Source organism: Periplaneta americana, chromosome 11, assembly GCF_040183065.1.
Source record: "Periplaneta americana isolate PAMFEO1 chromosome 11, P.americana_PAMFEO1_priV1, whole genome shotgun sequence".
In the NCBI taxonomy this organism is placed as follows: domain Eukaryota; kingdom Metazoa; phylum Arthropoda; class Insecta; order Blattodea; family Blattidae; genus Periplaneta; species Periplaneta americana.
The window spans coordinates 177,395,946-177,420,232 of NC_091127.1; the positions used below are offsets into that span (position 1 = coordinate 177,395,946).

General features: G+C 36.0%; 1 protein-coding gene across 1 annotated transcript; it reads left to right on the top strand.

Annotated features, from left to right (window-relative positions):
• The first annotated feature begins 1,434 nt into the window (after nucleotides 1-1,434).
• Nucleotides 1,435-23,493, top strand: Cdc37 (cell division cycle protein 37). Its single transcript, XM_069840558.1, has 7 exons — nucleotides 1,435-1,590; nucleotides 2,229-2,362; nucleotides 8,769-8,922; nucleotides 12,748-13,023; nucleotides 15,849-15,964; nucleotides 17,303-17,492; nucleotides 23,129-23,493. The coding sequence occupies exons 1-7, from the start codon at nucleotides 1,558-1,560 to the stop codon at nucleotides 23,315-23,317; spliced, it is 1,092 nt and encodes a 363-aa protein (XP_069696659.1). The 5' UTR covers nucleotides 1,435-1,557; the 3' UTR covers nucleotides 23,318-23,493.
• The last annotated feature ends 794 nt before the right edge of the window (nucleotides 23,494-24,287 follow it).

Here is a 24,287-nt window from a genome sequence, read left to right on the forward strand (position 1 = left end):
TAGGATCTCAAACAAGCCTCTACTTAGGGTAGCGGTATAGTGAAAGAAGTGAAGAACATGATATGTGTAGAGAATTAACTTATTGTCATTTATTCCCTTAATATCAACCAATAAAAATATCTACACAACAGAAGATTGAATAAGGCATTTTATTGTACAAGCTTTAACATCTTCATCTATATTTTTCTAATAGAAATTTCACCTCGTCTGCGGGCGTCCATGCGTTTGATTTATTTACGATTTTAGAATAGCTGTCCCCGAAATTTCCAAGAAAATAATGGTCATTTTGATGTTATTGTTTGAATATTTCCTATACTTACTTACTTACTTACAAATGGCTTTTAAGGAACCCGAAGGTTCATTGCCGCCCTCACATAAGCCCGCCATCGGTCCCTATCCTGTGCAAGATTAAGCCAGTCTCTATCATCATATCCCACCTCCCTCAAATCCATTTTAATATTATCCTCCCATCTACGTCTCGGCCTCCCTAAAGGTCTTTTCCCCTCCGGTCTCCCAACTAACACTCTATATGCATTTCTGGATTCGCCCATACGTGCTACATGCCCTGCCCATCTCAAACGTCTGGATTTCAAGTTCCTAATTATGTCAGGTGAAGAATACAATGCGTGCAGTTCTGTGTTGTGTAACTTTCTCCATTCTCCTGTAACTTCATCCCGCTTAGCCCCAAATATTTTCCTAAGCACCTTATTCTCAAACACCCTTAACCTATGTTCCTCTCTCAGAGTGAGAGTCCAAGTTTCACAGCCATATAGAAGAACCGGTAATATAACTGTTTTATAAATTCTAACTTTCAGATTTTTGGACAGCAGACTGGATGATAAGAGCTTCTCAACCGAATAATAACACGCATTTCCCATATTTATTCTGCGTTTAATTTCCTCCCGAGTGTCATTTACATTTGTTACTGTTGCTCCAAGATATTTGAATTTTTCCACCTCTTCGAAGGATAAATCTCCAATATTTATATTTCCATTTCGTACAATATTCCCGTCACGAGACCTATGTTAAGTCAAAATCATTTGAGACGAAACAGGCCGAAAGACAGTATAAAGAAGATACCGGTACTGTAATCTGATCTTCCTTATACTATTTTAACACTGAAAAATCTGCCGCTGGGTATGGTTATTGAACACCTACGTGAAATTCCCAAACATTTATTATTATTATTATTATTATTATTATTATTATTATTATTATTCAGTGACAATATGCTCACTCTTTATTATTAATCGGCACTGCGACTTGGTTGGGCATGGTTATTTACTTATTATTATTATTATTATATATATATATATATATATATATATATATATATATATATTCATCCATGTTTATACCCGTCTTTGGTTTATACCATGTGGTTACGCAAACAATCAAAAACAGTTCAATAAATGACCCATGCGCGCTCTTGAATATTCCAGCGTTATCTACGGTTCTGAAGCACAGTTAACACTGAACTTTGCTTATATTTTGAACGTTGCCATTTGAAGCGAATCACGGTCGACTCTAGAATAATCGACCGTGAGCGGATATAAAATGGTGGACTACAGTAAGTGGAAAGATATTGAGGTAAGAGTTTTAGTGAAATTGTTGTACTAATAAACAATCTTATTTAAGAAATAAACTATTGTTTTGGTATGTTAATGATAATAATAAAAAAGTATAACTTAATTTACTTTGAAGCAAACGGTAATCATAGTTAAATTAGTTTGAATGTCAATACACTACTAAAATAAGTTATTGATGAGATTTTATTATTAACACGGCTTGTAATCATATGTCCGTATTACGTATTAGAATTTATACTGTGTTTAAGCATTTTGAAGTCGAGTCTATTGTCTATTCTTCAATATAAGTAGAACGTAAATATTATATTTTATTTAATGAGTGTATATCAATTTGTAATGTGTTAGGTTTCAGCTCAGGTTGTTCCGGTGATTTCGGAAGTGAAAATCGTTGAATTTATAAGGTTTTTTTTATTTTTTTTATTTTTATTTATTTATTTATTTATGGTGGAGATGCAGTTGATCGTATAATATGCAAGGCATAACAAAAGTCTAAGCTAACCAAACCTAACCTTTCACAGATTCATATATGCAAGGTGTATAAGCGCAGTACGAAGGGAACTACCACAGCGCTAGTTTAGCCTAAGATTATATCATTTGCTTATTCTCGATTATGTAATAATATCAAATCAACTTTCTCAGATATCTGATGACGAAGATGAGACACATCCCAACATTGACACTCCATCTCTATTTCGATGGCGACATCAAGCCAGAGTGGAACGAATGGAGGAACAAAAGAAAGAAAAAGAAGAATTTCAGAAAGTGAAGTCAAGGTAATTTTTGTGTGTGTTGTTGGTGAACTGCGGTGTTCAAATTAGTAGGTACAAGATTTCATTTGTAGGGACACAGTAGCTGTAGAAAGTTATAATCTGGTTTATAAGTAGACACAACATAATTTTCTGTACATGTTTGATCCAGATAGTTATCTTTACATTCTTTCATAATCATTAGGTGCAGTATTATATTTCATATCTGTTGCCATTTTCCAAATACGTGTGTGACCACGTGCTCTATCCCATCCAATCCATTGTCCAAGACCCTGGAGTCTAGAGGCTGCGTCCTGGAGTACCAGATCCACAGGAGGCAAACACACCTGACATCGAGAGCCCTGCTCAGTGTATTTCTCTTGACTCCTTCTGTGATACTTAAACACACGAGCTGTTATATGCAATTCAACAGGGTCCTTGTTTGAGAAATCAAGGTCCAGGACCACCATACAACTTTTGCGTAATTTTCATACATAGCCTACCAAATAGAGAAACTCGAGGTATCGTTCCTAGTTTCTTTTTCTTCCTAAACAAAACCATTTCGGTTGTATTTGAACTTATGCTTAATCTTTCCCTCATGCACCAAGCACGCACCCTGCTTAAAGCCTCAGACAGTGTGCTGATATGACACGCTAGATCACCAGCATAGGCCTCAGCTCTATAAAGCTGTCTGTCACCAGACACCACAATAAGGTGAGTCACGTTGATTGACACTGCATGATGAGGTGCACCATACAAGTCGCACTTCTTTTCCCTTTCAAAATGGATCTGAAAAATAGGGTGCGTTTTATTTGACGATTGAGTTTATGAATGGGTCAAAGCTTCATGGGATGCCGTGACAGTGATTGAATTATTTGTGGCATTAGTAATGTACTAGATCAGCTTTCTCAAATTTTTTTGAAGTGGGGACCACTTTTTTAAGTCAGAATAGTTCCGTGGACCACCTTACTCTTGTTCCCTTCGAAAGCAAATTTATAATTTTTGTAGCATATTTTAATACCAGTATACTTATATTTTAAATTATAATTAATTAATTAAAATTAATTTAATTCAATTAATTTTATATTAGTATTAGCTAATTAAGTTATTGTTAATAGAAGAAAATTTATTTTCGTTCTTTTTTTAATGATTCAAGGCTATTAGAGTTTGGATAAACTTTAACTTATGAACTAAAAAATAAATAAATAAATAAATAAATAAATGTTGGTACTCACATTAGTGAGATGGATGAGCCTGTCGATTCTTACAAAGTTGTTCTAGTCCTATATCTGAATGACTAGATATTTCTTTAATGGCACTAGAATCATTGATATTAATATTTTCACACAAGAAAACAAACCTGAGACAAATATATGAAACGAAATATTTAGGGACAATTTTTGATTCAAAATTATCTTGGAAAAATCATATTTAAGCAGTAGTAAACAAATCAACAAAAATACTTCCAATTTTAAAGAGATTAGCTGGAGCCAAGTGGGGTAGTAATCGGCAGACTTTGAACATCATGTACAAAACATTCATCAAGCCATTACTTCTCTACAATGCGGAGGTATTAATTACAGCAAATAATTTCAACCTGAATCGACTAGAAGTATGCCAAAATCAGGCCCTGCGACTAATAACTGGTGCAGCAAAATCAACCCCAATCACGGCAATGCAAGCCCTAACCCAGAACCCTCCAATATATCTCACTCTAGAGGAGCAGGCACTAACACACCATGAAAAAATGCTACTGTTAACAACAACAAAATGGGAAAAAAGACTGTTACAACCAACCAAGTTGAAAACACAAACAAGTTTCCTGTCCAAAGTCACGGAAATAAAAACAGAATTGAATCTCTTTAAATCTAAAGAAAACATTTTAAGCAGAGAAAATCCTCTAACCTTCGAACCAATTAACATTCAACTAGATTTAGAAGAACCAGTAACAAAATCTGAAACTTCCAAACCTGTACTAAAAGCGCTGGCATTAGAAGCTGTGAACAATAGCTACCCACCAGAAGAATGGTTACATATCTACACAGATGGGCCTACTATCGATAACAACTCAGGGTCAGGAATTACGTGTGCGTTATTCTCATTTTATCAACCAGCAGGACATCATACAACAAATTTTGATGCGGAAATAATGGCTATTCATATCTCACTCCAACACCTACTATACAGAATAGATACATTTCAAAATGCTGTCATTCTCTCTGATTCTAAAGCAGCATTATATGCAATAAATTCATATAAAATGATGTCAATCCAAATTAAAGAATGTCACAAAATGATCCAACAACTTCAAAAACTACAGAAAAGGATTCAATTGCAATGGATACCTGCACATTGCGGAATTGCTGGAAATGAAACTGCTGACTTTCTTGCCAAAAAAAAATCCAATTTAATTCAGAATACAAATACAAGCCTACCTTTTACATCCATCAAAAGACTAATTAAAAATAAATATAAAATCAAGCAAAACCAAGCACTATGTACCAAAGCCAAAGATAAAAAATGGAGCATTTTAATAAGAAAACCAGAAATTATTCCAGAAATCCCACGTAAATCTGCAGTAGCAAAATTCAGACTGCTTACAGAACACGATTATTTGGCCAAACACTTGAATAAAATAGGAATTTACACAAATCCAAATTGCCCTCTATGCAACAAAGAAGAAGAAATGACTGAAGATCATCTCATAACCTGTGAAGTTCTACCTGATGGATCCACCACAGAGAAATATTGGAGAGCAAGAATGCTAATGGCTTCGTTGCCAAAGCCCGGCATTAGATAACAACAATAACATATTTTCACACACAGCTTCTGAACTATTAGCACTGCCTAAATGAAGCGTATCATCACGTTCCTTTCTTTTCAAAGATCTGGATCGAAGCCAGTTTTTCAGTATGTATAATGGGCACTATTTAACAGAGACATAGACAGCTACTAGCGTGTACCACATAAGAAAGATTTAAAGTCATAAATACATGAAAAGGTTCGGTACTTTGGTCCTCTGTAATGAATTCGGGTGGTCCCTGGCTGGGTTACAGGTGCAGCACCAGAAGTGCAAGGAAAAGATGGCGAGAAACACCACATTCATAGTGCTTTAAATGCCTCTTTTGTTGCTGAGAGTAGAGTGGGAAGTTGATAGATGGGTAAGGTAACAAATTTCATAAAATGTCAGTATTGGGAGAAAAAGTGAAAGCGATCGCCATGTGTAATTTCCAATCTCTGAGATTTTCAGCTATAATGTAATACGCAATTCGTTTGAGTTTTATTTTTTCTTCTGTCTTTTATGAAGGACCACAGGTGGTCCACGGACCATAGTTTGAGAAACGCTGCACTAGATGGTTCAGAGGACAATTTAGAAGAGGTTTCAGGTGAAGCTAAATAGCTCTGGAGATGAATTTCTGGGTTTTGACGAAGAAGATTAAAAGATATTATTTTCTAGTTAACTTAGGTATTTGATGAAAGTAGACCTATGTACTAACTTTAGATTTGAAATACTGTGAATTCATTATAATATTCAGCCCTCCAAGACTAAATAGGCTTTCCCTTCATAAGCTATTCAGTCTTTCAGCGCCAAATGTTTGCCATTCACATCTTCACGAAGTTTTTTCCCTGAAAATTGTGTGTGTCTTATATGCCGACAAATACATTTTCCCATGAATTCAAAACCACTTTCAGGTTCTGTCTTCGGGTAATATCACTTGAGACCTGGAAGACTTGCCTGTTCTGCTACCCCATTCAACTAGACACAAACCCAACAGAGTAGACAAGTCTTTCAGATCTCGAGAAGTACTGCCCCGAGGATACAGCCTGGAAGTACTTATGGAACAGAGAGAAATTACATCTCAATTTGCATTTTCAAAATAGAGAGGACTGAAAAATCCGTCCAGACTTACGAATTTATTATTGAATTGAATCCACAACCCTAGATCATATATGTAACAGATAACTCCTCGCTACGTTAAAATCGGCAGCACTTTGAAGAGAACAACTGCTAGGATCGCCACCAGTCTGCCGTAAACGAACACGAGATGGCAGCACAGTAGCTAATGCAATTCAAATGGGTATTATGACTTGACTCCTTATGTAGTAACTAGATGGCAGCGTAGTAAACCTGACAAAAGTTGTTAACCTCAAAGTCTAGAACCCCGACATATCTGTTACATATATGATCTAGGCCACAACCAAGGTGCAGCTCCAGATAAGTAGAATAATTGGACTGAAAAGATCACCTCTAAGTGTCTGACGTGTGCTGGAAACCAAGAAACATCCATTCCATTCACGCGATTGCCGTAAAGAAATTCTTATTTGTACTGGTTGCAGGTAATGGAGCATGACAAGGGTACTCTGTATATTCATAATAATTTTCCAGAATACTAAATGCATGATTTCTCCTCAAACATTAGAACTAAATAAAGAAAATTAAACCTAAACCTATAACCTCTCTTCACTAAACTCCTATCACCTCCCATATGTGGCAGAGCTGCTTATACTGAAGGTGAATGTGGTATGGCAATTAAATGCTTTACTGAATTATCAGTATATTTAATGAGAGTTCATTTACTTGCTGGCTGGATTAAATTAAATAGGCCTAGACAATGTGTTAGTTATCCTGTCAGCTTTTCCCTGCATGCTTTCGTTAAACAAGTCTATGTTTCATCCACTGTTGAATAACTGACCAAGTACAATCACGTGAAAGTTTGAAATCTCTAATTTAAGTTGAAATGGGTAGATTACCTTTCCTGAGGTTTTCCCCAACTCTATTATGGTGATTGTCACGTAATCCCTTAGTGAATCTTCGGTCTCATCTCACCAAATACCATTTTACAGTCACCAATTCCATCAACGCTAAATAACCTTGTACACCTAGTAGATGATACAGTGACGTTAAATAGCAGATTAGAAAATGAATCCTATTATTGAGTCATTTATATACAGTTGTGACATATAAATTCGAAATAACAGTAACTAAGTTAATTACAAATAAACTATTTTGCTAATTTGAAGGGTAGACCTATAATTTATTGAAATGAGCTTTCAAGTGGTGCGCAAGTGAAAAAAAAAAATTGAGAATCACTGCTGAAAGACGAGTGTTTTTTTCTCGTGTATTCACTTACTTATTGGCTTTTAAGGAACCCGGAGGTTCATTGCCTCCCTCACGTAAGCCCGCCATTGGTCCCTATCCTGAGCAAGATTAATCCATTCTTTATCATCATATCCCACCTCCCTCAAATCCATTTTAATATTATCTTCCCATCTACGTCTCGGCCTCCCTAAAGGTCTTTTTCCCTCCAGACTTCCAGCTAACACTATATATGCATTTCTGGATTCGCCCATACGTGCTACATGCCCTGCCCATCTCAAACGTCTGGATTTAATGTTCCTAATTATGTCAGGTGAAGAATACAATGCGTGCAGTTCTGTGTTGTGTAACTTTATCCATTCTCCTGTAACTTCATCCCTCTTAGCCCCAAATATTTTCCTAAGCACCTTATTCTCAAACACCCTTAACCTATGTTCCTCTCTCAAATTGAGAGTCCAAGTTTCACAACCATAAAGAACAACCGGTAATATAACTGTTTTATAAATTCTAACTTTCAGATTTTTTGACAGCAGACTGGATGATAAAACCTTCTCAACCGAATAATAATAGGCATTTCCCATATTTATTGTGTGTTTAATTTCGTCCCGACTATCATTTATATTTGTTACTGTTGCTCCAAGATATTTGAACTTCTCCATCTCTTCAAAAGATAAATTTCCAGTTTTTATATTTCCATTTCGTACAGTATTCTCGTCACGAGACATAATCATATACTTTGTCTATTCGGGATTTACTTCCAAACCTATCTCTTTACTTGCTTCCAGTAAAATTCCCGCGTTTTCCCTAATCTTTTGTGGATTTTCTCCTAACATATTCACGTCATCCACATAGACAAGCAGCTGATGTAACCCATTCAATTCCAAACCCTGAACTTTCCTAATGGCATACTCTAGAGCAAAGTTAAAAAGTAAAGGTAATAGTACACCTCCTTGCTTTAGCCCACAGTGCTTCACTTACTCTACCTGAAAAGCATAAAGGATGTTTCCAGAGAATTTCCTAGCCATCAATGAGTTTTTCATTGCCTTCGTCTTGTTAGAGAGACTGGTAGTTTTTAAGACAAAAGGGTTATGAGGAATCAACTAATTCTGTGAGAGGACATCTTAACTGATATAACACTTTATATAGAACGTTTCTGAGTAAAACTATTATAGTGTTTGTCCAAAAGATTTTTTTTGGAACTGTCCTATGGACCACATGATGAAAACCAGCAACAGCTGTGGACTGTGAAAGTGGTTGTATGGGGACTGGCTCTTCGAAGGGGGTAAAAAGAAGGTGGTGGTATGTTCCCTTGTTAATGAAAGATGTCATTTGCAGCAATGAGAAGAAGTTACAAGAAGCAAAACAAAAGTTGTCGGAGGCTGAGAAGAGTGGAGCAGACCTGTCCGAATTGAGAACTGCTCTATTAGAACTTCAGCAGGAGGCAGATAACATCAAACAGAAGGAGGATGAAATCAAGAAGAAGGAAAAGGTATTTCCTGCATCGCACACAGTTAGCTTTCTTGTTTTGCTGTTCTCATTGTGTTCATTGATTTGGGATTGTGATTGGAAATGATCTTACTTTATATTGGTCTGTATAAAACGTTTTTCAAGGTTGCTTCTGTCATTTCTCTGTGATAATCGTTTGCTCTGACCCTACTGCTGTGTATTGATAGAATGGATTGTAATGTTTTCTTTCATCTGCATATTACTCGTCACTTTGTACAGCGCCATCTGTGTATGTTCATTTCCTGGATATTTTTTTTCTTCAAAGTCTATAATGTTATTGATCATTGAAGTTAACTAGGTCACTAGATGTGTTGCTTGAGTGTAGTCAGTTTGTATGATTTAATATGTATTGGTATAACCACCACGGTGGTCTAATGGCTAGAGCTCTGGGCTTATAATCCTGTGGTCCTGGATGCATACCCCTGATTTATAACTTGTGTTGGGCAAGCTAGTGGTCCAGGTAGCACAGGGGTTTTCTTCGGGAAATCCAGTTCCCCTGTGTCCCAACAAACCTCCATCATCTCATTGCAGATGTAGTGTAAACCAGCCTTATATCTCTCACCCTGGGCAACGACTGTCTGTAAATTTGTCTACACAACTGCCTTCATATGAGTGAATGACAGAACAATCGGTACCCAGCATTAGTTTAAAAAAAAAAGTATTGTTATGAATTTGTTACATTGTAGTAAATTTTTTGTATGTATAGTTTTATTCTATATGTTTTTGCAGAGTTTTTGTTGGCTGGTGAAAAAAACATTTTTTAATTTTTGCTTTCTAATTTGTTGGTTAGGGATGTAGCTTTTGTATTAAGAGCTTTTTGTTAGAGCAGGTATGCTCATTCTCTGAATCCCAATTACGTTCTGTAATCACAACCTTCGAATGTAGCGCATGCTATTCCCTGTTCGAAGCTCGACGGATGGCTGCAGAAGGCAGTTCAAGTACTTAGTAAACGCACGAACAGTGCGGGACAATGACACAGTCAAAACCTCCTGTAGGCAAACGATCATTCCGTACAGTGTGGGAGGAAGACTATTTTTGTTGTACGTTCGGTGAAAACGGAAAGTGATTACTATATTGTAAGGTACTGTCAGGAATACTACTGAGCAACATAAAACTACATTATAGTCTCTGCTACCCAGAACATGCCAAAGTGACAGAGAAGCTGTTTTCTGTAATATAGCCTATTTTCATATACCAACGTTATTATTATTATTATTATTATTATTATTATTATTATTATTATTATACCTATTATAATTACTATCGTTATTGTTATTGTGGTGATTTTATTCCAGCAGAAATAGATATTTTGGTAAAATAATTTTTCAGGAGTGCAACGTACACTACAGCTTCAAGAATTGAAAGCACTTCATGAAAGGCCAAACATTGAAGAGAGTCGAACAATTCAGAGTCTATGTTTTGGAATTAGCTAAGGCACTAAAACCCTTCACGGATGGTGAACTTGTAAAGAGATGTATGGTGCCTGAACAAAATATAGTTAATTATGTCTCTGCACTGCAACAGTTCAAATGTGAATTTACAGAACATAGATTTAGTGATTTTAGACGTATGGAGAGTGATATTAGCATTTTTGTTAATCTTTTCATAAATTTAGTACAATCCGTGAGAGTGCAGTTCCAGGACGAGTTAATTGATTTACTAAGTAACGTAGAATTCAGTACTAAATGCAGAGAATATGACCTGACAAGCATAGAATTATTTAAAAAATGAACAAAACTAAATATTACAAGATGAGCTTATTCGTTGCCACTATGTTAGCTACCTTCACCTCGACATATATGTGCGAACAATTATTTTCGAGAATGAAGGTTGCTAAATCCAAACATAGGTCCCGATTAACAGATGAGCATTTTTAGCGCATTGCAGTAAATTCGTTGGAAATAGATTCCCGATTACTTGCAGAAAAGAATGCAGATGTTGAATAGACCGCACAGTAGACTATATGGTGGAATATGAAAATGATATTATCTATGATATTATTATATCATAACTATATTAAATATAATAAATAATGTAATAACTGGATATTGCAGTGTATACTCTTTCCTTTTTCAAATTCAGTTTATTATCCGTATTTGAAAGAGTGTAAGAACTATGCCACGAGCGATGCTTCAATGTACAGTGCAATGTAGTTGCGGAGCCCAGTCCGTACACAGTGTGTGTTATGCAGTGCAGCATCATCTGTGTAATCAGGGCTTTTACAATTTTGAGCATAACTGTGTTAGAGTTTGGTGCTACATTCATTGTAACTAAGGGAATAGATTTTAATTTATCCTAAAATGAATTTAACACATGTTTTTCATGTTTGTATTGTATTCATTGATCCTGTACGTAAGAGGTTTGACTGAATCTGTACTTTATAGCATTTCTTTATTTATTTTTAATCCATTTAACTTCCTTTCTGGACCTTACAAGCCAGTGCCTATAGGAGAGGGATAATTCTTTGGATTACACACGAGACATGGCCAGTGGAGGGACTCCCCTAGTCGGGCACCACCACCTAAAGAAACATAAACACATGTATAGACAATGGACAGAAAGTTTGGGGTAGATAGAAAAATTTCAATCTGACATTCATCTTTGCGAGTAGAGAAAAATCCCAAAGAAATTCACACTTAGATTGGCCATCCTCAGGATTTGAACTTGGACCTCCCAAATGCAAGCCCGAGGCAATACCACCTCAATTAGCAGCTTTTGTTTATTAATGTTACAATTCTTTCAATTTGACTCTTAGTAATCTCGACAGTGTTCTTGCATCCGTGATAATTTTTTGAATAATGTTGCTCACATGATCCATTAATGTTAATGTCTCTAAAGTGCATCATGGAACCAAGTGTGGTGGAGTGATTGTCATCATTTCTGCCTTGTTTTCGGGAAGTTCTCTCATCTATCATTCGATTGTCTGTTGGGATAGACTTGCCACTTCTCCATCAACATATTGCACCCAGTGGAATATATCCTCTCTGAGTATGATAGTGAACCAAATTAATGTGGAGAAAACTGGAAACAAAAAAATATACCTATATACAGGGTGTCTCAGTAGGAATGTAAAATATTGCAGGATAATGTAATTTGGGTTAATCTACACGGATTTAAGCTGATATATCTATGTCCGAAATGTAACAGTTGGGAAGTTATTGATGGGAGAGAGGTATTATAGATGTATCGCTACGTTTTAGAACTTTGTGATATGATACATTATTGAAAATGCTGCATCTGGTGTTGTTCCAATAAGTTTATTTCATAATTAAGTATACATTGAATAAGAAAATAAAATAATTTACACAAGACAAATTACTAAGGTTTCCCTTTTTATAGATTCCATGAATTCTAAATTCGTACCAGGTACTAGTACCAGTTCTCTTTCCGACCTCAGTGAAACATTTGCTAGCTTGCCAGTTTCAGATAACATTTGGTAAATACTGGAAAACACACAGGTAAAGTGAACCTTTTGATTGGGAAAATGTTGTCTGCATATTCACTATGAGAATACACAAATTGAATAACAAGTGAACATTTACTCAGTTATGTGTTTTCCGCTAGTGTTACAGTGCTCAGATGCTGCTGTGTGCAAAAGATCTGGCATAATACGTGAATTATAGTACACAGAACCGCAAGACATTCCAATATTCCTCCTGAGACACTCTGTATAGTCAATTTTTTTCTCAATTGACATAAAAATGAACATTATAATTAGGACGCATGTATTTACACACAAGTTTTTGTAACTTTCCACTGCATGTTCATATTACTTGTAACAGTTGTTGTAACATTTTCATTTTAACAGATAACACCTTGGAATGTGGATACAATCAGCCACTCTGGCTTCACAAAAACTGTTATTAACACAGCCGCTCGTAAAAAAGAAGAAAATCTCACAGAAGAACAACGGGAGCAGCGTATGAAAACATTTGTTAAGGAAAATGAAAAACTTTTAAAGAAATTTGGAATGTTGCGACGTTATGATGATAGCAAACGGTTTCTTCAAGAAAATCAACATTTGGTGTGTGAAGACACAGCCAACTATCTCGTAATATGGTGTATTAATTTAGAAATGGAGGAGGTACGTATGGAAGATCAATACTTAAGACTTCCCTTCCACACTTTTTGTGTAATTAATTGAATTTAGAAAATGTTACATATGGGCTATTCCATCTCAAATCGACCGAAATATAGAGAAAATTGACCTTGCAATTTTTAAATACAATGAAACTTTTTCTGTCCGTTGACAACTGTGATACAATGCTTTGTGCAAAGTTTGAAGCAACAGAACTTCATAGTGTTTAAATTAAAAATATTTAAATTTATCGTATTTTAATAAAATTAGCAACTTTAAACTGTTGTGGCTCCGAAAGCCTTTCACCCAATGATAAAAATCATGGTTTATTTTGATGCTGAGAAATGAAAGTTTATATTGACATGTAAACAGTTTTTCTTACTTTTTGTGGAAATGGAGAAATTTAGATTTTTCTTCATTAAGACGCCTTTGCCCACGAAAAAATATTTAAAAAATATATGGTTAGATTCTGCATTGAAAGTACAAATAAACACATATTTTTTACTGTTGCACCGTTGATAAGAAAGTATTGAAAATATAAAATAAAGAAAATAAATAGTACACGCGTGAACTAACTAAGCCGACTGTAGGTAGTCGAGACACGCAAGGCCAGGGGACAAACACGTGATGTGTAGTCTAGCAGTCATGGCTGGGCTAGCTTTATCACAAGTTTTCATAAACACAGGAGTAAAATGACACCCAATGCTCGCTTATCTTCAGCTCTCGGCCAGTGTGTGGGGTACTGCGCCATTCAAGTCTAGGCGTGTGAAAAAAAATTTATTTAATACCCTCGAAACTTATTGCCAAGCCACTAAGCAAACAATGCCGAATCCCTCTTAATAATTCGAGGTTTTTTTCTCAATATTTTTTACATTTTTACAAATGGGCAAAAAGCCTTAAAGTAAGTAAAATCAGATTATCTGTCTCTGTATACAATAAAATAAGTATTACTTCTTATCATAACCTATTAAATGTCAGCTTCAAAATGAGCTCCCGTTCAATGTTCTGTAGTAAATGGTTCCAGAGTTCTGAGCGCTGAAAGAGGCTTATTTTTATAAAATATGCTAAATTTGTCGCTCAATAGTACGAAAACCGTTTGACTTTCGATAGTATATTTTTGAAAATGCACTCTCCTCAGCACCTTGTATAAATAGGGAAAAAATTAGAGTATTAAAAAAATGCGAGGTTTTTTACTGATCGATTTCGTATGGAATAGCCCGTATATAGTTGGTGTAGTTGGAAGTTTAATATCTGTATTACTACTGGTTCATTACATAATATGCAGTATGGATACATTGAGTCACAATCTTATGTTTTGCAAGACATATTATGTTTAGTGATCCCAAAAAAAAAAAATTGAGGGCATATTCTTAATGTTTGTACTTTGATCGCCATTATGATGACCTCTTAAATGCGAGAACCTACATCATGAGTGGTACTTTAGAAAAAGAAGTCGAGGTAATTTCTGATGTGATTCTTGAGTTTATGGACAGTCAGTCAGTAGTGCAAGTGCAAGTGTTCTAGTTTAGGAAGAAAAGAACAAATGTAGCTGTGATCACCTTATTGCTCAGAACTACTCAAAGTTGCAAGTCCATACGATTTGTGAGTAGGACCAATGCAGAAATTTGTAAGGTGGAATTATGTATGTGTAAACTATACAGTGTTTTCCCGTTGTTATTTTTGGATAAATCGTAAAACAACGAACGCCAGTAGGGGAAGTTATCCCCACCCTCGCCGCTTGGCACCTCGCTCATCTGCTCTCTCTCTACTATCTGCACCGCTTCGGTGGATCACTGCCTACCGCCTCGCACGTATTTCATATTTTACAACATAATACAACCAAATTAATGTGCATTAGGCAAGACATATCCAACGACACACATTGCATTTCTGCAATACGTTATAGCAGTTCCCTTGAACATAAATAGATTCATTTTCCCTTCTATAGGTCTCGCAAGCACGGATTACCGACAGAAGGAAAGCGAATGAAACACTGCGATAAGGAAGAGCGGCGAGAGGAAAGGTCACGAGATAACTTGAATGATATTCAAGAGTACAGTCGGAAGAGAAATGACACCGATAGAATCAGTCTTGCGTTGTGATAGTTACATTACGACTTTAGTTTGTTCCATTGCATGTGAATACGTGTCTTGTATGGCACGGTACTATTATTTCATTCGTAAACATATGTTGCGCGTTTAATTAGCTTCGAATTTTTCTCTTGCTACATTTTTTATTTCCACAACGATATCCTCATTTGTTCATGTTCTTGGAAGAGGCAGTACTTCCATCGGCTCGCACTCCTCCCCCCTCGGTGTGCCTACATACACATGTCAAAACAGACAGCAACGCCACCATTGGTTTTCGGTAATCGTTTCTTGTGCGAGCTATACCACCAACTCGTCTCGGTAGCCGAGAGGTCTACAGCGTGACCAAAAAGCGTGTGTGCGTTTCGTTAGGAAGATCAACGGATCGAATACTGCCCTCTGCAAAGTCATAAGAGAAAAAAAAGAGAGAGAGACATGAAGCAGAGAGGAGAGAGAGAGGGAAACAGGACGAAGTTCCTCTTTTGCTTCATAGATGCCGCATTCACTCTTTTTGTTCCACTTCCCTCCAGTAGATGTCACTCCACCCTAAACCCCTATTTCCACTCTTTCCCGCTAGAGAGTGTGGTGAGCTTATAGGGGAAAAGTGGAAAGGGGTCGTGGGCGGGGCTTAGTGTTCACTGTTTTACGATTTGCCCTTATTTTTCCTCCCATGCCATAAACTTCACTGCTTGATGTTGAGTCACATCATAGAAAATAATTATTAGTCTCTGTTTTTCTCTCTAGAAACATGACCTAATGGAACATGTGGCACATCAGTGTATATGCATGCAGTACATTCTGGAGTTATCAAAGCAACTGGATGTCGATCCTCGTGCCTGCGTTCCATCATTTTTTACCAGGTAGGATAATTGTACATTATCAGAGACCAACAGTGAAACAGATATCCTGCTTTCCTCAATGGTTGAATAGTTACAATACCCACTTTAATATCCAAAATTGATTGTGGAAGATTATGAATTAAAAAAACGAAGTCTTTCTTCATATTCCCTTTACCAGGGTCAAATAACCCTCGTTTACAATAGCAAGCTACAGATTTCAGTGACAAAGGCTCTTTTTAAAGTAACAAAGTCTTTGTTTTCCTCTTTAAGTAGTGCAATAAATGTAGTCTATATGCTGGTGCCTTAAAAATAAATGTTTACATCTCTTATCTGCTTTCCTTTAAATCATAAGTTGGCAGTTTTGGAAGAGAGAGAACACCAGGAGTGCGAGGCCTCTGCATGTGCCTCGTTATCGCCTATGTGTTGATTCACAAACTTGACTTTGCTACTATCATCCTTCATAAAATTTAACAGGTAGTATTCAGAGTTTCCCAGATCTGGACTGTATTGTGATCAGGGCAGATTTATGTACTAATTCTTTTTTCTGTAAAGAAGTGGGCAGATTGAGGTCATGCATTGTTCTGTTGAATAGCGACTTTCTTCTTTCTCCTGGCTAGTCATGCAATCCTGTGATTCTGTTAAGTGTAGACTTCTTAAAGCTGCATAACAAACATCCATAGGAATACGTATTCATTCTTCAATCCAATAATGTGTTTCTTCGTATTAGACACAGAGAGAATTGAGAACTAGTGTTAAGTAGATTTAGCAGCAGAAAATCATTTATGAAGTACGAGTTAATATTATCATAATAGGAATATACATAGAGTGGCAAGGAAAGAAGTTTAAAATAGAGACGTAAGTGGAGTTAATTTGGGAATACAAATACTGAAGTTATGGGTTGCTATCCAAATACACCGTAGTTTTATTGTTCAGCTGCCCAAAATATTTGAGTCAAATTCAGATCTTTATTAAAGTTGTCCAGTTAAATAAAAAATTTCTTTAATTTTTTTTTTAAATAAATTTGTTCAAAATTTCACCATGCCTAGAAAACTGCTAAAGAAATTGTCATGTCTCTGTAACACTAATTTTGTTTCTCTTCCTCTTGATTTTTTTCCTTCTTTGTCTTCCACTTCCATCTTTCCTGTTCTTACTTCAATTTCTCATCTCCATCACACCAGTACTTCAATGCCGATGTGTATGTGTTGATGCACTTAATTAAATAATTCAGTATAAGCATCAATATCAGAGTTACAGTAAATTATTGGAAGGCATTATATTTTTACTCTAGTGTATTGCACGCATTTGTTGAAGACAGCTTGCTGTATGATGTTGTTAGTAAAATTCGACTTTTGTTAACAGAATTCAGGTGGCTGAAGCAGAATATAAGAATTCTTTCGACGATGAATTACAATCATTTAAGGAGCGAATTCGTAAAAGAGCAGCAGAGAAGGTCCAAGATGCGATTCGAGAAGCTGAAGAAGAAGAAAGAAAGGCTCGTCTAGGCCCTGGAGGACTTGATCCGGTTGAAGTGTATGAGTCCCTGCCTGAGGTGAGAGCAGTTGTTTGTGTGCATTATGTTGAGGCATGAAATAGAGTAATCTAAACTGTGGTGTGGCCCTATCATCAATGGATATGGAGGGGGAAAATAGGTTTTAGTCTGAGATGAACTTCCGTGTCAGTAGATTCGTATTAATCATCATAAAATAAAATCTCTTTCTGATGGCTCATTTCTTCCACTTTCGCATGTTCATCCTCCTCCAGTCTTGACACTGAATTGCTAGCTATTGATGCTGCTCTTCAGTGTGTTACTCAAATTTCTGAAAAATCTATTTGTATACTTACCGACTCCAAGGGGGCTATATTTAATATAATTAAATATGTACCAAACCTATATGCATATAGAATTATTCCACTTCAGAAACAACTAAGTAAACTAAAATAACTCCAAAAGGAAATAACATTTCAATGGATACCTAGTCATTGTGGCATACCTGGAAACGAGAAAGTCGATTATATTGCAAAACGGGCAACATATTTGCAACCAAGACCTCTTCGAGTGATATCTCTATCCAATGCTTTTGCTTCACCTACGAATCAACAATTGGCTCTCTCCTGACAAACGAAAAATTTTAGTCTGTACAAAAGAAACCAAATGACCTGAAAATGTACAAAAACTTGCCCAGACATGTTCAAACATTTTTAACAAGAGCCAGAACAGGTCACATTGTCAATTGTACCTACACCGATTTCACATTTCTGATAATCCTACTTGTCTGTGGTGTAATAATCATGATGAAGATCTGGAACACATTCTTCTATACTGTCCATCCATAAACCACAAAAGAAGTTAATTAAAATCATCAGTACCAGTTGCAGAAGACACAGCCCTGCAGTATATATTAACTACACCCCACCTCTGGCTACTAGCAACAGGCATCTATAATGAACACCAATCAAAATACCCCTCATTTATCGTGAAAAACAACTGAATGGACTACAGTGGACTATAGTGGACTTTATGTTGTCAGCAAACAGCTGGATACATTAAGAAGATTGATTTGATTGATTTCACTTTCGCACAGCTCACGTGCCAGAGCTGGCTTCTTCATTTGTACTTTCTTGTCCATTCTACTAATGGTGGAATATCTAATATACAGCCATAGTCCATAGTTTCCGAGATAGATAAAATTATCTAGGCAGGTTTGGAAACAGCAATTGTAAGATGACGGACTTCTGCATGAGTGTACCAATGTCTTCAAATAACCTATAAACTTATTTTCTAATTAACCGGCACAATCAGTTATCCAGCACTGACTTTGTCACATAGTTGCCGCATACGAGAAGCCACTCTCAGAGAAGTTGTTGTTTTCTAATGCCAGGCATTTGACAATAAAGTCATTTGACCTCTTGCACTCCAATATTTTTCAAAGATATTATCATGGTCAGCCGCTGAAGCACAGATTTTGAGGTGTTCCGAATCCATTTCTTGGATTGAGTTGCACAATGGGCAGTTAGGGGACTGATATATTCCAAATGGAGACCCTCAGAGAAGTTGGAAAATGGCAAGTTGTAGCCGATTTAAGTGAACGCCATATTTTAATGTTTTGGTGGCTACTTCATTCACACACAACCCCCAGAATGTCTGGAGGACCACGCCTGCTGTTGGTCGACGGGTCCATTGGACCTAGCTGGGAGATCTTGTTGATCACCAGCTTTCCCTCCTTAAACCACTGGAGGACGATTTTAGTGCCATAGCAGGTCAGCACTAGGAACAGAAAAGTAGGAAGAGGAGGAAGGAAAGGGAAATGAACCCCTATGCCTCGAATGCTCAAATGTCATCGGGATCGAAGAAAGTAAGAGTTCAGTCAGAGGACTGGATAGGAAAGGGTAAAGAGGGAATTAGGTATTGAATAGAGGAAAATTATACCAAATTAAGTCATTAACTCATCAAGCAGACCAGTGCTAATTGATGAGTAGCCCCTCCCTTTAGTTCAGCTTGTAAAATTATGCTTACTAACAGCTGCATCACGGGAAGGTAGGGATGAGACATTGGGTATTTGTCCAGGTTGGTTCCTTAAAGCCTTCAATGGGAAGGATTAATGGCTCTCCCCCCTGTATCCGACAAATACCCTTTTGCAGACTCTCAGAGAAGTTGGAAGTTGCATGCTCTCTTTACCATCAGATGACTGGACTCATCTGTGAACAGTACTATCAACCACTGTCCCATAATTCCTGTATTCTCTGCTCGGTGCTAGAAAGTGAATTGTGAAGCAATTGCAGGTCTTTCTGGAGTGAAATTGACTTTCTGGATTCTTCATCTCATTTACAGTTGTGTTTCTTACTGCCTGTAGGTGATTTTGGGTCTGAAGTGTGGTCAAGAGACAATCTCACGTGTCCTGGTAGTATCAAGTTCACAGAATTACTGAAGCTTTCAAATGACACACGATCTTTGTGTGAAAACTCTTCCAATGTCTTCTCAGCTGAGGGGCATCTTAACATCGAATATGAAAGATAAAATTACAGCAAAATTATGACTTGTGACAGAAATTGTGCCACACATTGATAACCCATTATTACTTCTACTCATAATTGTAAAACTTAAAATATTTTATTGTTAGTGCGATGAAACAGCAAGAATGTGGCCCAGTGCTTGGAGGGCGAAGTACTAATCCATGGCCTCCTAAACTCATACCGGCATTCATCTCCAGAAATGTTGTATACATGTTTCTGTATGAAGTAATGCCTTCTGTATCTGTTTACAAAGTGATCCCTTTATCTTACTGGTCCTTGTAGTTGAATAAACTTCCTTGATCAGTTATTTTATTTCAGTTACCAATTTGATATTTGCTTCTTTAAGCACTTGGCTCTGGTGGACACAGTCCTATTTTAGATTTGTTGAGACTCTACAAATCTATCCAGTAGTACATGCAAATAATTTTTGTGGATATTTGCTTCTTTAAGCACTTAGCTTTGGTGGACATAGTCCTATTTTAGATTTGTTGAGACTCTACAAATCTATGCAGTAGTACATGCAAATGATTTTTGTGGATATTTGCTTCTTTAAGCACTTAGCTTTGGTGGACACAGTTCTATTTGAGATTTGTTGAGAAGCTACAAATTTATGCAGTAGTACTTGCAAATGATTTTTGTGGATATTTGCTTCTTTAAGCACTTAGCTTTGGTGGACACAGTCCTATTTTAGATTTGTTGAGAAGCTACAAATGTATGCAGTAGTACTTGCAAATGATTTTTGTGGATATTTGCTTCTTTAAGCACTTAGCTTTGGTGGACACAGTCCTATTTTAGATTTGTTGAGAAGCTACAAATGTATGCAGTAGTACTTGCAAATGATTTTTGTGGATATTTCCTCCTTTAAGCACTTAGCTTTGGTGGACATAGTCCTATTTTAGATTTGTTGAGAAGCTACAAATTTATGCAGTAGTACTTGCAAATGATTTTTGTGGATATTTGCTTCTTTAAACATTTAGCTTTGGTGGACACAGTCCTATTTTAGATTTGTTGAGAAGCTACAAATGTATGCAGTAGTACTTGCAAATGATTTTTGTGGATATTTCCTCCTTTAAGCACTTAGCTTTGGTGGACATACTCCTATTTTAGATTTGTTGAGAAGCTACAAATTTATGCAGTAGTACTTGCAAATGATTTTTGTGGATATTTGCTTCTTTAAGCATTTAGCTTTGGTGCACATAGTTCTATTTTAGATTTTTTAAGAAGCTGCAAATTTATGCAATAGTACTTGCAAATGATTTTTGTGGATATTTGCTTCTTTAAGCACTTAGCTTTGGTGGACACAGTCCTATTTTAGATTTGTTGAGAAGCTACAAATGTATGCAGTAGTACTTGCAAATGATTTTTGTGGATATTTCCTCCTTTAAGCACTTAGCTTTGGTGGACATATTCCTATTTTAGATTTGTTGAGAAGCTACAAATGTATGCAGTAGTACTTGCAAATGATTTTTGTGGATATTTGCTTCTTTAAGCATTTAGCTTTGGTGGACACAGTCCTATTTTAGATTTGTTGAGACGCTACAAATTTATGCAGTAGTACTTGCAAATGATTTTTGTGGATATTTGCTTCTTTAAGCACTTAGCTTTGGTGGACACAGTCCTATTTTAGATTTGTTGAGACGCTACAAATTTATGCAGTAGTACTTGCAAATGATTTTTGTGGATATTTGCTTCTTTAAGCACTTAGCTTTGGTGGACACAGTCCTATTTTAGATTTGTTGAGAAGCTACAAATTTATGCAGTAGTACTTGCAAATGATTTTTGTGGATATTTGCTTCTTTAAGCACTTAGCTTTGGTGGACACAGTCCTATTTTAGATTTGTTGAGATGCTACAAATTTATGCAGTAGTACTTGCAAATGATTTTTGTGGATATTTGCTTCTTTAAGCATTTAGCTTTGGTGGACACAGTCCTATTTTAGATTTGTTGAGAAGCTACAAATTTATGCAGTAGTACTTGCAAATGATTTTTGTGGATATTTGCTTCTTTAAGCACTTAGCTTTGGTGGACATAGTCCTATTTTAGATTTGTTGAGACGCTACAAATTTATGCAGTAGTACTTGCAAATAATTTTTGTGGATATTTGCTTCTTTAAGCACTTAGCTTTGGTGGACATAGTCCTATTTTAGATTTGTTGAGAAGCTACAAATTTGTGCAGTAGTACTTGCAAATGATTTTTGTGGATATTTGCTTCTTTAAGCACTTAGCTTTGGTGGACATAGTCCTATTTTAGATTTGTTGAGAAGCTACAAATTTATGCAGTATACTTGCAAATGATTTTTGTGGATATTTGCTTCTTTAAGCACTTAGCTTTGGTGGACACAGTCCTATTTTAAATTTGTTGAGACGCTACAAATTTATGCAGTATACTTGCAAATGATTTTTGTGGATATTTGCTTCTTTAAGCACTTAGCTTTGATGGACACAGTCCTATTTTAGATTTGTTGAGAAGCTACAAATTTATGCAGTATACTTGCAAATGATTTTTTGTGGATATTTGCTTCTTTAAGCACTTAGCTTTGGTGGACACAGTCCTGTTTTAGATTTGTTGAGACGCTACAAATTTATGCAGTAGTACTTGCAAATGATTTTTGTGGATATTTGCTTCTTTAAGTACTTAGCTTTGGTGGACACAGTCCTATTTTAGATTTGTTGAGATGCTACAAATTTATACAGTAGTACTTGCAAATGATTTTTGTGGATATTTGCTTCTTTAAGCACTTAGCTTTGGTGGACATAGTCCTATTTTAGATTTGTTGAGACACTACAAATTTATGCAGTAGTACTTGCAAATGATTTTTGTGGATATTTGCTTCTTTAAGCACTTAGCTTTGGTGGACATAGTCCTATTTTAGATTTGTTGAGACGCTACAGATTTATGCAGTAGTACTTGCAAATGATATTTGCTTTCAACAACAAGTAAAATGTCGTCAAAAGAACATACAGCTGGGGTATTTTTTCTTCTTTGCTTGTTTTTTCATCCATATGAGATGGAATACTTTAAGGATATACGGAATCCCTTGTCATGTTCCATTAGTGTACTAATTTCAGTGTTGTGAGTTTCTTTGAAATAATAATTGCCGTACGTATATTGAAAAGAATGAAAATACGCATTTTTCGCTATGTTTTAATATTGAATGTTCTTTCTCTTTTTAGGAGTTAAAGAAGTGCTTTGATGCCCAAGACATACCGTTGCTGCAGCAGACAATTGCTAACATGCCTGTGGAAGAAGCACGGCGTCACATGAAACGCTGTGTTGATTCAGGATTGTGGGTGCCTCAGAAAAATAGTGAAGTTGAAGGTGACAAAGATGTTGAACCAGATGGTGAAGCTAGTGGACAGTGAAGCTATAACCACAGTTTGAGGTTAACCAGACTTATGAATTTTTATTAAATAAAAATGTCAGGAAATACCTATAAATTATTTCATTACTGTATAAATTGGACAAGAAAGCATTACATATTGGAATTCAGTTCTAAATCATACAATGTTTTAATTAAATATGCTGTTACTGTACATAAGTTGGCTTGTTTTTACCTGTACACTTCGTCGCAGAGAATGCAGTGATGCAAACGTGTGTATATGAAGGAACAGGATTGTACATGGTCATTTATTCACTTGAGTGGATGAAAAATAGACTTGTTTAGCGAAGGTATGCAGGGAGAAGCTGACAGGTAACTAACAGACTATCTATATTTAATTGAATTTGGGCAGCAAGTACATAAATGAATCAAATTAAATAGATTGATAACTTAGTGTAACATTTAATTGTCATATCATTTATAATATTACGTAACATTCCAAAACAATATTTCAGATGCTTCTTTCTGCATATTATCTCTTAGAGATTGTCACACTTCTTTTAAAAAGTATGTAGAATATGAAAATATTTACTCATGAAGGGAGAAGTGAACTTCATGACGAGAATTGATATCGGTTGGACTCATTAGTCATGTTCCTTACGAATGATGAAGCAGAAATAAAAAATAAAGCGTCAATACTCACTTAATTTGTTAAAACTGAATGAAGAGAGAAACATTGACTATCATAGTGAATTGTCTTAATATTTACATGATCTCTAGAAATGAATTTTCAAAATCTCAAGGCCTGCTTCCACTTAGCGGAATCGAACCGAATCAAAACAAAATCACATCTAGTGGAATCGAACCGAACAGTACTTTTGTATTCTGTGTTTTGTCTTACAAAAGAGAATAATTCGGCACAAGATTTATTAATTTTTCTTCATTCATATTAAATTGTGATTTTTGTATTTGTACTATTTCAGCAATAACTTTCAATAGTAAACAAATTAAGC

Coding starts and splice junctions, on each gene's coding strand:
- Cdc37 (XM_069840558.1), top strand. CDS start 1,558: ATGGTGGACTACAGTAAGTGGAAAGATATTGAG. Junction 2,363..8,768: donor TTTCAGAAAGTGAAGTCAAG/GTAATTTTTGTG, acceptor TGTCATTTGCAG/CAATGAGAAGAAGTTACAAG. Junction 17,493..23,128: donor TGTATGAGTCCCTGCCTGAG/GTGAGAGCAGTT, acceptor TTCTCTTTTTAG/GAGTTAAAGAAGTGCTTTGA.